Raw genomic sequence first — 16469 nt, 5'->3', positions numbered from 1 at the left:
GTGGCATGCATGGTTCTTCTCCCTCTTTCCATTTTATTCTTACAATAACCCTGTGCATGGTAGCGTTAGGCTAAGAGACAGTGACTGGTCCATGGTCACCTGGCAAGCTTCAAGGTTAAGTAGGGACTTGAACCCTCATCTCCCAAGTTCAATACTGTAACCACTACACTACACTGGCTGTCTTGGTGTTACTGCATGATGCTTTTGAAGTATGGTGCTGGAGAAGACTCTTGAGAGTCCCATGGACTGCAAGAAGACCAAACCTATCCATTCTGAAGGAAATCAGCCCTGAGTGCTCACTGGAAGGACAGATCGTGAAGCTGAGACTCCAATACTTTGGCCACCTCATGAGAAGAGAAGACTCCCTGGAAAAGACCCTGATGTTGGGAAAGATGGAGGGCACAAGGAGAAGGGGACGACAGAGGACGAGATGGTTGGACAGTGTTCTCGAAGCTACCAGCATGAGTTTTACCAAGCTACAGGAGGCCGTGGAAGACAGGAGTGCCTGGCGTGCTCTGGTCCATGGGGTCACGAAGAGTTGGACACGACTAAATGGCTAAACAACAACAACAACAAACTACATCACCAGGGTCGTCTTAAGCATATCCGGCACCATGGTGCAAAGATCCTTCCGGTGCCCCCCCCCCATTTCCCAGAGTTGTCGACCTTTTCCCAAGCCTCTGCAGGGATCGCTCTCTTCCCGCAGAGGCTTGGGAGGCAAGCTGGATGCCCACCAGCCACATGGTTGATGGGGCACAGCTGGCAGGCGTGCAGGCAAAGGGGAAGCTGCCAGCAAAGCTGTTCAGCTCCCCACTTGCTGGGGCACCCCTGAGAGGCTAGCGCCCTGGCACAACAAGACAGTAAGCCCAATAGGAAAGACAGCTCTGTACATCACCCTGGGACTGCTTCTTGCATTTTCAGCCCTCCCTGCAGCTCCAGTTCCTTCTCAGCATGCCACATCTGGAGTTTGCTGAGCTTATGATACCCCTGAATCTGCTTGGCCAGACCACTCAGACTCTGACCTTTGTCTGCAGATCACTGCCACTTTCCCAGCTTACTTGTCCATGGACCCTGGAAACTGGATCTCTCGACCCCAGATTTTGCTGGTCTTGCTGTGACTGACTCCTCCTAATGTAGAGATGAGGAACTGGATCCATCCAGTGAGACCTACTCCACCTCTTGCAGGCCAAGTTTGACAGGTGGGTGGGGACTCCCAACTGTCAATCACCAGATGACACAGTAATGTCACATGGCTTGATTTTGCCCACACAGATTTGGCTGATCATTTGGGCTTGCAAAGCACTGTGCAGGATGCTGAGCAAAGCTCTGATAGCCAGCTGGATCCCCACCCATAGTGGGCAGAACATTGTAAGCTGCTTTACTCCAAGGTTAGATGGCTGTCCATTGATTCCAGTATAGTCTACTCTAACTAGCAGCAGTTCTCCATGGTCTCAAAGGTCTCCCCTCCTCCTTATTTGGCACTGGATCATTTGAACTGGCAATACCAGGGATCTTTTGCATGCTCCTAGCATGTCCTTTCCCACGGAGCGATGAACTTCCCCAGGAACCTACAAGTGCCTCTTTATACAATTGTAGTGCAATTAAATACTTTAGGTAAAATATATATAAATATAATAAGGGAGGGAGACTGACTTGAACAAATACGACTTGCACTTCAAGCAGGCAGCCTGAGCAGTAAGACTGCATCTAGGTGTGCTAACTATTAATTAGGAAAAGGGTTTGAGAACCATCGTGCTGATTGCAAAAGCAGTGGAGAGGAATGAGCATGTGATACTGTTTTTTTTAAAAATGAAGAAAAAGGGATCCTGGCAGTGTTTATCCAATAGGACCTCAATAGTGGAAAACATTAAGAGAAGTTTCCTAGGGGACAAAGAAAACATTAGCAACGGGCGACCCATCGTGTTGGGAAGGAGCAAATTACATAGCACAAACCTGATTGCTTTTCTGATGGAATTACAATATTAGCAGTTGAAGGGAGGTGTGGTTGCTATATGTAATACCTTTAGATTTTCAGCAAAGTTGTTTGGATGGTGTCTCGCCAAGCCTCCTGTAGGTAATTCAGGCTGGTTTGGAAGCGAGCCCTGTCGCGTGGATCGAGAAACGCGTGAAGGACAAGCAGAAAGGGTAATGGTGTTCTGTAATGCATTGAGTGCCGGGGAGGTGTCATCTAATGGAGCGCTGTGGTGGCTGATGTTCTGTCTGCTCCTATTTAACATCTGCATTATATGATCTCTATGTGAGAGGACTCGGCATGCTAATCATACTCACAGCTGATATTAAATGGCGAGGTGTTGTGAACATCGGAGAGGGCAGAGAGATAATTCAAAGGGACACAGAGAGGTTAGAAATGTGACCAGGAAATACAGGGAGTAATGAGATTTGGCTTGAAGGCAGCCTGCTAAGAATGGAGGCAGAACATTTGGGTACGCGATTTCCCTTTCTCTCTCTCTCTTTGGGTGGAAAACAAGTGTGAGAAGCAGTAGCAGCCCATGTGGCAGGGCAGAGACACCCTGCAGAGATCATTGCCACTGCAGCTTACCTGGAGAAGGATCATTATACTGGGCTCTGCTTTGGGCAACAGTGGAATATCTTGGTTCAGCATGGCTTTGGGAGGGACCTTCCTAGCCATTTCAAACAAGCCATGGTGGTTTGCCTGAACAGTTTGGGTCCAGAAAGTATCTTGCATAGGGGAGTTGCATAGGCAACACCCATGTCTTCAGCTGCTGTAAATTTGCTATGCAAGATCGTTTTTGAGATATTGCGAGCAAGTCCTGCTAGCCCGGCGTGGAAGGTGGTGGCGGGAGCTTGCTTGCAACACCCAGAGATGCTAACTATGACAGGCAGCCAATGGGTGCAGATGACAGACCTCCAAGAAAGAAGGATTGGTGTGTGGTTGTTGAGTCAGAGTCATGATTGGAGTCACCGCCTCCCCACACTGCCATTTCCCCAGAACCCCTGGCTCAGTCTACCCACACCAGTTTGTTCTGCTACCTTTGTGCCATCATTGTATAGCTTGCTCCCTTGCCAGGAATTCATCATAGCTGCTCATTAATGAGGCTGGATTCTTTAACTTGATCTGTCAGCTCATTGACAAATTTTGGAGACTCTTATTAGGCTCTTATTGAGGATGCACAGGACAGACGTTTTATTGCTGAAGGCAGCAGCTTGTGTGTGGCGTAGCGAGCAATGAGAAGGAAATGCACAGAGGCTTTTTAATGATCTGGAAGGAAATCTTCATTAGCACTGAGATCCTGCTATCAAGAGGGGTAGTATCCCAAAGAGAGAAAAAGAGAGAAATTCAGGGCATCAAATCTTGCATAGAGCAAGGGTGGACTCATCATTCTCTTTAAGAGCAGAGTTCCAGCCAAACTTTTGCAGTGGAAGAATGTCTATTCTGGGAGAGAGTGCCTACTATTTAGGGACGGATGGATCTGTCAATTTTGGTTCTCAGTCTTCCGATCTTAAATTTAGTACTCCACATTACTGCAGATTTTTGTGACTTAAAAAAAAAAAAATCCTTCATGAACATGTTTTTTTTTTTGCAAGAAAATTCCCCTAATAGAATGGCTTTTTGTCTGCCATTTTGTATGCCCATCAAATAGAAGGGGAAGAAATGGAGGCAGTGAGAGATTTTACTTTCTTGGGCTCCATGATCACTGCAGATGGTGACTGCAGTCACGAAATTAAAAGACGCCTGCTTCTTGGGAGGAAAACAATGACAAACCTAGACAGCTTCTTAAAAAGCAGACATCACCTTGCCAACAAAGGTCCGTATAGTTAAAGCTATGGTTTTCCCAGTAGTGATGTATGGAAGTGAGAGCTGGACCATAAAGAAGGCTGATTGCCGAAGAATTGATGCTTTTGAATTATGGTGCTGGAGGAGACTCTTGAGAGTCCCATGGACTGCAAGAAGATCAAACCTATCCATTCTGAAGGAAATCAGCCCTGAGTGCTCACTGGAAGGACAGATCGTGAAGCTGAGGCTCCAATACTTTGGCCACCTCATGAGAAGAGAAGACTCCCTGGAAAAGACCCTGATGTTGGGAAAGATGGAGGGCACAAGGAGAAGGGGACGACAGAGAACGAGATGGTTGGACAGTGTTCTTGAAGCTACCAGCATGAGTTTGAACAAAATGCGGGAGGCAGTGGAAGACAGAAGTGCCTGGCATGCTCTGGTCCATGGGATCACGAAGAGTCAGACACGTCCAAACGACTAAACAACAACAACTAAGTCCAGCATCCTGCTCTCACAGTGGCTGACCAAAAGCCTACTGGAAACCTGCAAGCTGGACATGAGTGCAACAGCACTCTGCCCACCTGCAATTCCCAGCCTCTCCCATATCGCCTGGCTCCGCTTGCCTCACTGCCAGCAGCCCAACAGGGTCGGCATGGTGGGCGCTGGGAAAGGGGGTCCTGCTCAGTGCTGATGGGGTTTTCCTCTCCTTCCACTCTGCAGCCAAGGGGACAGGGAGGAGGCCAGGAGCAGTGCTGGAGGGTGGAGGTTTCTGGGGGAGCCAGTGCTGGGGTATGCACTGGCTGAGGAGAGAGGCTCCTCCCAGTCCTTTCGGTGGCTTCTTTTGGGGGGTGTGGTTGCATCCACACTGACTTGGGGTAAGGAAGCAGCGGCAGCTCAGCCTTCGAAGCTGCCTCCAGTTTATTGCCCTCTCCAGCTCCTGGCTCAGAGCTCAGTGAGATGGGGCTGAAAGTTGGACCGTCTCCAACTTTGAATAACAAAACCAAACCCTGCATTCCATTGCGTACTACCAGAAAAAAAGCACTGGGGATCAGTAAACCTGTCCAGTTTGCTTTCTCTCTGTTTCTCATTCTCCCCATCTCGCGTTTATTTTGCCACTTCAGTTTGTGGTTTTTTTTATTGATTAATTAATTTCTCAGGCATCTACTGCTCAAATTAGTCTCAGGGGGACTTGCAGCATAAGTAAGTGTGTGTGTGTGTGTGTGTGTGTGTGTGTGTGTGTGTGTAAGTGGTTAAGAGCCCATAGCCCTTCTAAATACCTGAAAATCTGAGGGTCAGTCAATGGTCTTTATCAGGAAGGCTGAACATGAGTAGGGGGAGGCTTGTCTCTTCTCTTCCCTGACTAGAACACAGGTAGTAGCAAGCGGCTAAATACCTAGCAATTGTCTAGTTCAGCCCCAAAAAACATTGCAATTGGAATGATTTTATGGTTTTTTTTAAATCTTGTAACTTGTAACTGCATGCTAGAAAACTATTCACTATTATTATTTTATTTGAATGTTGTCATGAAAATTCACCAGCAATTTAATGTGAATTTTGCCTAACATGCACCTTTTTTAAAATGCAATTTTAAAAATACAAAAAAGCAATGTCCCCTAATATAGTTTACTTTTGCACATTATTTTCACTAATATTTTCATCTTTGTACACACATTACCTTAGTAACTTTCTGTACCCAGTACTTGGCTGAAGAACTGCATTGTGAAATTCAGAAAAGTGAGAAACTTGAACAACGGCTGTGGTTTTAGTTTATGTATCATTTCAGGAATTGCAGATTGGAAAAGTTTGCCTCTAAATGCAAACTGAACGGCAGCCCTCCAACCGTAATGCAACACTAAAATATCTACTTTGCTTATTTATTTTTTTTATCCTGGCCTTTTGCTCCCGGCTGAAACAATCTGGGTGTTTCTATTTACCAACTTCCATTTGGGTGTGGGGCAAACAACAGAGGAAGAAGGAGAAACGAGCATGTTGGTCTCTATCTTACGGGGACCTTTGAACTGAAACAAAACAGCAAATTCAGAAGCAGCACCAGCAGAATAACAAAGCAACATGACGCCTCTGCCGTTTATCTTCCTTTCAAACTGATTTCAAGGGCTCCACTCTGTACATGTGTACCATCTAAAATCGATTCTGCCCACCCCACAAAGCATCCCCTCTCAAACCAGGGATTCCATTGATCGTTCACAGAGCACCCTTTCCCAGCCCAAATGAATGAATGTTGACGAAAGGTGGCTGTAAGCCTGCAGTAGTAATGGTTGGAGGTGTGCTTAAAATCAGTCTGCTTGCTTCCTCTCTCCCTCCCGTCTTTTTCTTTTTTTTGCATCTGTTCTCTGCTTTTATGGCTGGATGGGTTTATTTTTTTACGGTTCAGTGTTCTTTCCATTTGTTTTGCTTGTATTAGTCATTTATAACGTGACATCGGCAGGCGGAAAGCAAAGCTGCCATTTGGATGCAGAACACAGCAGTTGCAGGGAGCTGGTGAAACAACAGTCTACAGCTCCATGTATTAGCAACAGTAGAGATCAGAGAAATCCTATGGGGCCAATTCTTCAGCCAGCCTTATGAGCATTTCTCCCCAACTTGACTTGTCAAACTCTTGGAAGCTTGCATGTGTATAAGTTTCATTTGCAGGCCGTAGCTCAGTGGTAGAGCACCTCCCTTGCAAGATGAAGGCCCCGGTTCATTCACCAGCATCTCAGGTAGGGCTAGGGATGTCTCCCGTCTCAAACAGTGGAGAGCTTCTACCAGCCAGAGTAGACATAAGAAGAGCCTTCAAGATCAGCCCAATGGCCAGTCTAGTCCAACATCCTCCTCTCACAGTAGCCAACCAAATACCTGTGGGAAGCCCAAGCGCAGGACACGGGCACAACAGCTGTCCCGCCTCTTGTGGTTACCAGCAACTGGTACTGTACAGTGGTACCACTGGTTGCAAACGGGATCCATTCCGGAGGCCCGTTTGTAACCTGAAAAGAATGCAACCCGAGTCTGCGTGTGGCGATTCGCCGCTTCTGCGCATGCGCATGATGTCATTTTGAGCATCTGTGCATGTGCGAGTGGCGAAACGCGGAAGTAACCCTTTCCGGTACTTCTGGGTCATGCGGGATGCTACCTGAAAATGCGCAACCTGAAGCAAAGGTAACATGAGGTATGACTGTATTCAAAGCAGGCTGACTCCAACGGCGGAATACAATAATGAACTAGATGCATCAATGGTCTGACCTCAGCATAAGGTGGCTAAGAAGAATTCACAGGAATTTACCCAAACATATCCTGTGCCTGAAACCGGGTGCCTCAACATGGGACTCCCAGCAGTCAGGCCCTGGGGCCTTGCATCACCAACAGTCTGTTTCCATATCAAGCCTGGAATACTGAGCTCTGTGCTTTGGAAGGGGCAGTACCAGACTGCCTGAGTACTCTGTCAGCTGACTCCCAGGACCAATCCTGGTCCACCAGGCCCCATAAAAAGAGAGCAGGGCTGCCCTACCCCAGGTATGGTGAAGAAGCCCACCTCAGGGAGTAGATTTTGAAGCACAGAATTGGGGTGGGGTGGGGAGCAGAATTCGTCAACTTCTTAAATTTATTATATAATTTTTAACACAATGGGATTAAAATTTTCAGATTCCTTAGCATCAGGAATCAAACTGTCTTGGGTTATCTCTGAGAGAAAGGAGAGGGTGAGGTCATTGGGACTGCAGGCATCAACTGAATCTCCAAGAGGATTAGACAAATTTGTGGAGGATAAGGTTATCAGTGCATATTTTAGGATAAAATGCATTTAGAAATGCATACACTGAGAGAAAATACATATTTACATTTTGCGGGGGTGATATTACATATTCATATATTAAAATGAATTTGGGCCTGGATTAAAAAAATAAATACAGATCAATGTGCATGGCAATGCAGCAAAACAGATTTATGAAGGGCCAAGCAGAAAATGACACATATAGGTAGTAGGGTGATCTGCCCACCCCTAAAAAATCACAAATCACAGAAAGGCATTAAGTTGGGGCAAACTTTGCTACTGGCTGGCTACAGTCAATGACTGATAGCCCTAATGGCTGTGATTTGACCCCATTGCTGGAGGCAACATGCATCTGAATACCAGTGGCTGGGAACCATGAGTGGAGACAGTGCTGTGGGACTCAAGCTCTGCTTGTTGGAGCAGAGGGCTGCACTAGATGAGCCTTTGGTACTGATCCAACAAGGTTGTTCTTAAGTTCATCAACAGTATCACTTTGTCAGCTGTGGTGATTTGACAGTAATGAGGCCAGAAATATATCCCATGAAAGGCTCGCCATCTATCTATCTTGTACAGGAGGCCTTTTCAGTCTAGCTAAGCTATTAGTGCCTAATTAGTTGTTACTACTACTACTACTACTACTACTACTACTACTACTATGTTGCTTAGCTTCCCCTTCTCTGTCCATTTGCAGCCACATCAATTTCCCTACTGAGGGCTCAGATAGGCCTTTCTGTTTATCAGAGACTGAAGGCTGTGGTGCTCTGTAGCAAACCTCTCCTGGCTTCTTGTCTTCATTAGCAAAGTTGCACTCTGGGAGTTTCCAACAGCGGTGCAACTTTAACAGCTCTGAGCGATGTGTGAGATTTCAGAAGAGCATACTTTGCCTTTGGTGGGCTTTTGCGCACTGAACCGCACTGCGCCCGTGCTCATTACTGTCAAAGGTTAGACAGAGCAACAGATTAAGGAAAGAGAGAATAAATCCTCACCATCAGCTGCTTGATCGTCGGGTGCTCCTCTGTTTCTCTGCCTGAGGCAGACTCCTTGTGAACAATCTCAACGCGGATATCGTTCTTGGCAGAAACCACACCTTTCAGATCTAAACAAAAGAGCAAGAGAGTAAAAGTTATCCCCCCACAAAGCTGCTCCATAACATTACACGGATCCTAGCAGAATAGCAGTAGTGTCTACCTCTGCCCGCATAGGTTCACACATTAAACTTTAACAAAAATATCTTCATTCAGCTAAAATGCAACCTTGACCTTTTGATTAGAAATGCAAACCACCTTGCAGAGAAATGCTGCTGTTTAAACTATTAGCCCGATGTAGGGACCCTATAAAGAAAAAAAAAGCAAGGAAGTACCCAGCCTCTGATTATTTCCAAACATTATCCAGTTCCCTCTATGTTAGTTTATCACAAACAAAAGCCTAACTTCCACCTCATTCACTTGCCAGAGCATGGAGGCTCCATCAGTTATCCTGGTGCTCTGGCAATGAGATTATTGCTCCTGCTTTGGGGGGAAAAAACCCAGTACTGCACTCCTCCAAATTCTCCCTCTAACACACCCCTGCATGGCATGCCTTTCTCTGGAGCTTTGACTTAGTGCAATTTTCATTTTCTAGGAAACCGTTTTCTCACCTGCCATTGTACCCTAGTGTATTGGACAGAATTCCGGGAGGAATTATAGGGCAGGGCTGGGGAAACTCAGAGTCAGGGGCCAAATGTGGCCCTCCAGGCATCTCTATCTGGTTCTTAGGACTCTCCCCACACAACACCCCAGCCAGACCCCATGACTCCCAGGCCAGCCCTTGCTTTGCCTGGCTGAAATGTGTCATTGAGCTCTGATAATGCCTTTTGCCTGTGTGGATGGAGAGCAGAGAGGGATTGCACAGAGGTAAAATTTACATGTGTTGCACCATACATTTTGTATTCTGGCCCAACCCATTCATAGCATGTGGCTCCCAAAACTGGGGGGGGGGGAGGGGGAGTTTCCCATCCCTGTTCTATGGCATAGATGTGATTTATGTAGGGACTCTAGAAAACATCTCAGTATTGCTCCCCCTGACTGGCCGTGGCTCTCCAGGGTTTCAGACAGGATTTGAATCTCACACCTTCTGCATGCAAAGCATGACTTGCTTAAGCTATTAAACCTCTTGAACTAAGAATACAACCAAGACCACACAGTCTATGAGACCGACAAAGACAGGTGAATCCCCATTCAACAATGTGTGCATTTTTTTTAAAAAAAGCCCTTTCCCTACAATATAACGAACATTGCGATAATAAGACAGCAATCATAAACAAGTTTAAATTCCCATGACTCTAATATGTTTTAATTGTTTTCATTATGAATTTTTGTAACCTGTTCTGGGACTTGCTGATGAAGGGCAGGTAATAAACACAACAACAATGACAACAACACACTAGCACATTCCAGGATTGCATGGGCATCTGATATCTAGGTAAATTATATGGGGATTTGTTAATCATTAAAATATTTCACTTTGCTATAGTTGTTATTTATTTCTTTATGCCTGTTTTTTCCCTTGGGTAATACAAACGTGCTGGGGTGTACGGGGTGTTAGGGGAGGGGAAAACTGTGCTCCTTCTGGGGTAGTTTGTCCACCTTTGGTCCCCAACCTGCACTCAGCTCTTGTTAGTGGCTCCTTGAAGCTGTCAGCATGTGACAGTGGCCACACCCTGGGAAACAGCTTAGACTGGCTGGCTAACCCAGGTGAAGGTAGCCGATGGGTCTTAAATCCTTCGTGCATTAGAGACTTCCCCCACATGTGAAGACAGGCTCTGGTGGACTGAGAAGATAAGGCCAATAGTGGGTCCAGTGGTCAAAAAGGTGTTTTCTGCATGCGCTGAAGAGGGAAATGGGACACAGATGAGGCTCATCAACCTGGGAAGCTAGGAGAAGGAAAACTCTGCCTTGAGGGATATCTTTGGGAGAAGAAAAGGCTAAAGAGTGAACCCTACACAAATCTGGAGTGGAGCCCCTCAGAAGCTTAGATAGCTTCTTGTATGCCTCTTTCTGGCAACTCCTATAGCCAAGCTAGTGACAAACATATTGCTCTGCTTTCCTTTGGACCATATCAGCAAGGCCAAGAGGGGAATCTTGTTTTCTGGGCAGCCCAGAACCTCCAAACACGCTACCCAGGCTTGCGTCCCGGGGGGCAACTTTGGTGTTGCTAACACAGCAACCTGAAGGCACACTTGATTGTCTCTCAAGACAGATGGATGTCAACAACAACAAGGTTGGGGCTGATCAGAACTGTAGTCCAAACATCTGGAGGCTGCTAGGTTGGAGAAAGCTGTAATAGAACCTTTCCAAAATGAGGAAGTGAGTGGCAGGGGGACAAAAGTTTAAAGGCCCTTTGCTTATTTATTTAAGTAATAAATGGATGCTTTTTATGCCCACCTTTGCAGTTCCTGCACATCCTGGTTTGAGCCAGACGGCCAAACTGGAAGTACAGAGTGTCCATATGTGCAACGTGCTCTTTGTTTGCTCAGTGAATCAGAGACATTATCTAATTAGTTAGCTGCCCAGCAAAGTAGGTATGCTGGGTATTCTCAAAGAGAGCACTGCACAGTCAGCGGCAGATGCTGAGCTGGAAGGGGATGGCCTGCTTTCATGCAGCAGCTGAGAGAAAAGAAGGGCAGTGGGATTTAGCGACTTGCGTTCCAGCCCCAACATCTCCCGCCAGTTTCCCAGGAGGAGAATGATGCTCTTTGAAGAGACTGTTTTTGAAAAATTAAACCAAAGATACCAAACAGCAGGCCTGAAAGGAAAGAAAATGCTTCTCTCTGTGTGTGCCTAAGATTAAAGGCAGCAGAGGAAGTAAACCTAAACAGCTCCAGGCTTTGAAGAAACAGATTGAGAAATGGGTCTGTAATTCATAACTGGCCTTTGTCTTTCTTAGGATCTCCCAAGCTAAGCTCCAGAGCAGGGATAGGGAACCTACAGCCTTCCAGAACATTGTTGGACCAGCTACCACCATCCATCCCTGACTACCGGCCATACTGGCTGGGGCTGATAGGAGTTGGAGCCCAACAACGTCTGGAGGGATATAAGAAGGCATCCTTTTCTATTCCTTCCTGTATTTGTCTCATGCAGCACTGTTTTCGTTCCCCTGCAGTTCACCTTCTGCCCAAACCCACCTTATTTGTCTTGCTGTCCACTGTGGTGAAATCATGTAACTTACAGACTTGAGAATTGTAGCCATGCAGGAAGAAGCAGCTCTCACTTCAGGCAGAGGTTGTGGGTTGTATTAATGGGAGATGGAACTGGACACTGGTCCAAACAGAGGACTCTGCCTCACCAACCTCAGATTGCAATCGGGCAGCTCCTCACCACCTGCCTGCCTTCTTCTTCATAGCCAGTCCTGGGGGTAGCACTAGCCTACGTAGTCTCAATTTTGCCCTTGTAGAACTCAGCAGGGAGGAGGATGGGGCAAAAATAGAATGACTTGGCTCTGCCTGTCATTTGCTCCATCTCTATCTGTCATTGGTTCTTGCTCCACGTACCATGTACCTTTCACCCTACAAGTCTCAGTGGGTACCAGCCACCACTGGAAAGTCTCAACCACGACTTTCAGCAACCTCTTCTGTTCAAGCCTTGTTGAAATGAATGGGAATTGTGGGGCTGGCACAGGAGAAGGTCTCCATGGGCTGTGCTCCATGCTAATTCGTGGGAGGGGAAGCCATTTGTGTTTGTCCTCTCAGGTAGTGATATATCTTGAGCCATTTCTGAATGCCGCCAGTCTGTTTGCTTAAAGGTGCATGCAAACTGGCATCTTATTAAGCATATATGGAATTGGGCTGAATTTAGTCATTTATGTTGGTGTCCTTGATTTCCCGTTTGATTGCAAAAAATAATAATCATCCTTAAAAAATGGGGTCAGGGGGAAAGAGAGACCTGAAAAGTCTTCAGCATTTTTCTCATCACATCCTGCAGATTGCAGCTGGGGGACTTAACAACCTGAGCGACTCGGCAAAAGGAGGCACTTTACAACCTAATCTGGAGACACATTGGAATGGGAGTTGTTTTGAAATCCCTATAAATAATGCATGCTTTCAAGTGACAGGCTATGAATCATCTCTTTGGCTGGTTTTTTGAAAGATGGAATACTTTATAGGAGACACTAACTCAAGTGTTCATGTGTCTGCTGTTCAGTCTATCATCCAAACAAGAGGATGCTTGTGGCTTCCAAGAGGCAGAGAGATAGCAGAGATGTTGAAAGAGAGGGAAGGGTATGGGGCAGGACCCTGGTGCCAACTTGCACTTTCCATCTCATTATTGCTCCAAGGAGGCCCACACTCAATACCTCTACAATGCTGCTTCCATTCATAAGCACCGAAAGAAACATGTAGGAAGAATTACTTGCAGCGAAAGAGGATTTAACACAGGTGGCAACAGTTGTGCACAGGGCAGCCTGCACAAAAGAATCTTCAGCAGATGGCCATACAGTATGGCTACCATCCCCAAGCTGGTGCACTCCAGATGTTTTGAACTACAACTCCCACCATTCCTGACCATTGGCCATGCTGTTTAGGGCTGATGGGAGTTGTAGTCCAACAGCATCAAGAGGCTGCCAGGTTGGGGAAGATTGAAACGTGGTGTTTAGCATTTATAGTACCTGAGGTGCCAGCACATAATGGCTGCCATGGGCAGCAGAAAAAGAGGTGCCTGTGCTCTGTACCACCTGAGTTTCATCACAATAAAAGCACTGCAGCCAACCATTTTTGTTTTCATCCCAAAGGTGAAGAAAAGCATGCAAATGCTTGTCCAGCAAGGAAATGCAGAGGGGGAAAATATAGGTCCCTTAGTTGTCACAAGGTAAAAAAAAAAATCAAGGTTACTAGTACCTGGAGTGTGTCTGAATTAGCATCCCTTCCTCCAGGGCAAAGGCTCCTTAATTGATAACCTGGTGCCACCAGCCAAATCAATACTTAATTTACTGATTTTCTTATACCTTTTTCTTGATAATGTGTTCTGAGACCACTGTTGGCCTATCCTCCAGGCATCTACTAGTAATGGGTTTATGAACATATCAAGATGGAATTTTCCAAGCTTCATGATGCAGGGAAAGCATTTATCCCTTCTGCTTTTGTCCCCTTTTTCTTTCTTGTAGTTTATTGCTTCTTCCTGTTCTCTGTCCAAGAGTAGAAATAATGTCCTGAGCGCCAAAAGCCTCAGCATTTAATCACAATGAAAAGCCAATTACGGCCTCATAGAGTCCTCTCTTAGGGACGTTACTCCTTAAATAACTTGTGGCTTGTAATGTCATCCAGGAAACAACAACAGATGTGTATTAAGCCCGTTAAAATATGTCCCCTGAGGAATCTCTCTGCTTACTGTATACATAATTTGCTTGTGATGCCTTTTGCTTCCTCTCATTAAAGCGGGAGTGAGAATCGCCTTCTGTGATACCTGCTCTACCGCCCATGACCCGTCATTAGCTTAGTCAGGCTTTTCCTGATTCCTAGCCAAGAAATTGGAGGCTGTGAGCAAGCAGATTTCAAGAGTGTTTTTGCTTCAGGATGGAGGAGCCCCCAACCACTGACTGCTGAGTCACCTAGTAGGGGCTCTGGTAAACCTTTATTGAGGTGGTTCCCCATGGTACCTGCTAATGCATTTGCAGGGTCACCTAGTGGGACCCCTGGGAAATCAATGCACAATGCATTTGACCATAAAGAAGCTAGGCTGTGATTTGGAGCAGTTCCAAAAATAAAAAATAAAAAAATTCTCTGCTTCCCTTGGGAGACAAATCCACACACTCTCCATAGCAGTTAATTCATTTTTTTCAAAAGTACATTAAGATTTCTAAAAGAATACACAATCCATAAAAGAGAGAGGAGGAGGGAAATCATACTATTCACTACCACAACACATTATCCCAAAAGTAGTTAAACTAGAAATAAATGGTTTTCTACATTATAATTGGCTAGGTACTTCATGCAGAAAGCAGATGATCTAAATTTCCATTAGTGCCAAAATAGCTATTTCAGAAAGTTACAAGCTTTGCCTATGTTAACTGAAACGTATCTGATCCCTCTCAGTTTTCCCAGGTCCTAACAAAATTTGCTAATTTAATTAATGGTGGAGTTTCTCCTCATCTATTGATCGGATTGCTGAGGCTTTCCATGACTTCAGTAACTTCCATGACTGCACAGTTTTAAAAGGTGTCAAGTCTGGATTCTAAGGCTTGTTTGTCTGTCCAAGCATCCCCCAACCTGGAGCCAACAGCAAAAAGGTATATGTATGATGGAAATGGAGATCAAGAGCTCATTGGGGATTGCATTTGACTGTGTTGCTGGCGGGGGGGGGGGGGAACAGATTTTTTTAAAAAAAACAACAACCGTGGAATCTACAGCAGCAATATATATTATATGAGTTGAGTGCTTGCTCTACGTATCCTTCCAATTTTGAATCAGAAATATTGTGCACCTCTTTGAGAAATGCCACCCCAAGGTGTATTTACAAGTACAGCTCTATGGAAAAACTGTTGTGCTGGAATTGGCCAATAGACAATAGACTGATGTTTTTGTTTACAAGTATATCCAGATTAGTCTACCCATCATTTTTCCTACGCAACATCTCTGGCTGCTTGAAAGCCAGAATTCTTTCATGCGGAACAAAGACTGCTGCACGGGGCGATTTCCAGCCCCAAATGCATCTTGTGTGCTGTTTGTTGAATGGCAAATGCTGGTGTAGGTCTTCTCTGGAGATGGGATAGCATCTGCTGGCCAGGCAGGTGTCCCCCCAGAAAGCTACTTCTACAAACTGGACGGACTCTTTCCCTCCCTACTCTCGCCCAGAGAAGGGAACAGATAATGTTTGAGGAGGTTGCCAGGAAGAAGACGTTATGAGTGACAGATGGCCATATGGTGGCAAATGTGCCATGCTGAGCATTGGTATTCTATGTGTTTTCCTCATCTGAGCAGCATATTTTGCAAGCAGTGAGGGATGTAAGACAAAACACTTCTCTGAGGATATCCTCTGTGGGTTATGGAAGCATGGTTGCACACTCCTATTTTAGAGAAAAAGCCATTACACTGCAGAGGGATGGTGGGTGTCTCACACAACTCAAAACGTTGTCCCAAAAAACTGCAAAGTTCAAAAGTCTACTGAGGCCAAGCCTAGAACCTACAGGAGGTTTGAATGGGTGATGTGAGGTATCAGGCAATGACATCAGCTGTGTTTTCCCCAGTGCTAGCCATAAGACCTTTGCCAACAAAGGTCCGTATAGTTAAAGCCATGGTTTTCCCAGTAGTGATGTATGGAAGTGAGAGCTGGACCATAAAGAAGGCTGATCGCCGAAGAATTGATGCTTTTGAATTATGGTGCTGGAGGAGACTTTTGAGAGTCCCATGGACTGCAAGAAGATCAAACCTATCCATTCTGAAGGAAATCAGCCCTTAGTGCTTACTGGAAGGACAGATCGTGAAGCTGAGGCTCCAGTACTTTGGCCACCTCATGAGATGAGAAGACTCCCTGGAAAAGACCCTGATGTTGGGAAAGATGGAGGGCACAAGGAGAAGGGGACGACAGAGGACAAGATGGTTGGACAGTGTTCTTGAGGCTACCAGCATGAGTTTGACCAAACTGCGGGAGGCAGTGGAAGACAGGAGTGCCTGGTGTGCTCTGGTCCATGGGGTCACGAGGAGTCGGACACAACTAAACGACTAAACAACAACAGCCATAAGAGAGATTGGCTGGGAATGTGGATCACTTCCCAAGGAAGAATCTCTCCACCAATGAGGTTGCTTCCTCTGAGCCTGGCCTATGGATCTTTGATGACAAGTCTTTGATAGCACTGAAGATGACACAACTCTCATGAGCCTGGGGTCCACTTTGCATCATTTCTGCTTTGACACATCCCACTGCTATTACACCAATAAGTTGGCAGTCCAGGGATATCCCTGCCAGCCTCAAGTCTTAG

The 16469-nt window shown here is 45.9% G+C and overlaps 1 protein-coding gene across 3 annotated transcripts in view; it reads right to left on the bottom strand.

The window, feature by feature from the left end:
• KIRREL3 (kirre like nephrin family adhesion molecule 3) overlaps positions 1-16469 on the bottom strand; it is a 738847-nt gene that overhangs the window by 17512 nt on the left and 704866 nt on the right. For all 3 annotated transcript variants that reach the window (XM_083588556.1, XM_083588558.1, XM_083588557.1), the window contains one exon: positions 8510-8619. In XM_083588556.1, coding sequence (XP_083444682.1) covers positions 8510-8619 — 110 coding nt within the window. The remainder of the gene's footprint in view (positions 1-8509; positions 8620-16469) is intronic.

Source organism: Podarcis filfolensis (assembly GCF_964270895.1).
Source record: "Podarcis filfolensis genome assembly, chromosome: 15".
Lineage (NCBI taxonomy): Eukaryota > Metazoa > Chordata > Lepidosauria > Squamata > Lacertidae > Podarcis > Podarcis filfolensis.
Note: the sequence above shows the minus strand (reverse complement) of the source record. Positions and strands in the feature narration are given on the sequence as shown.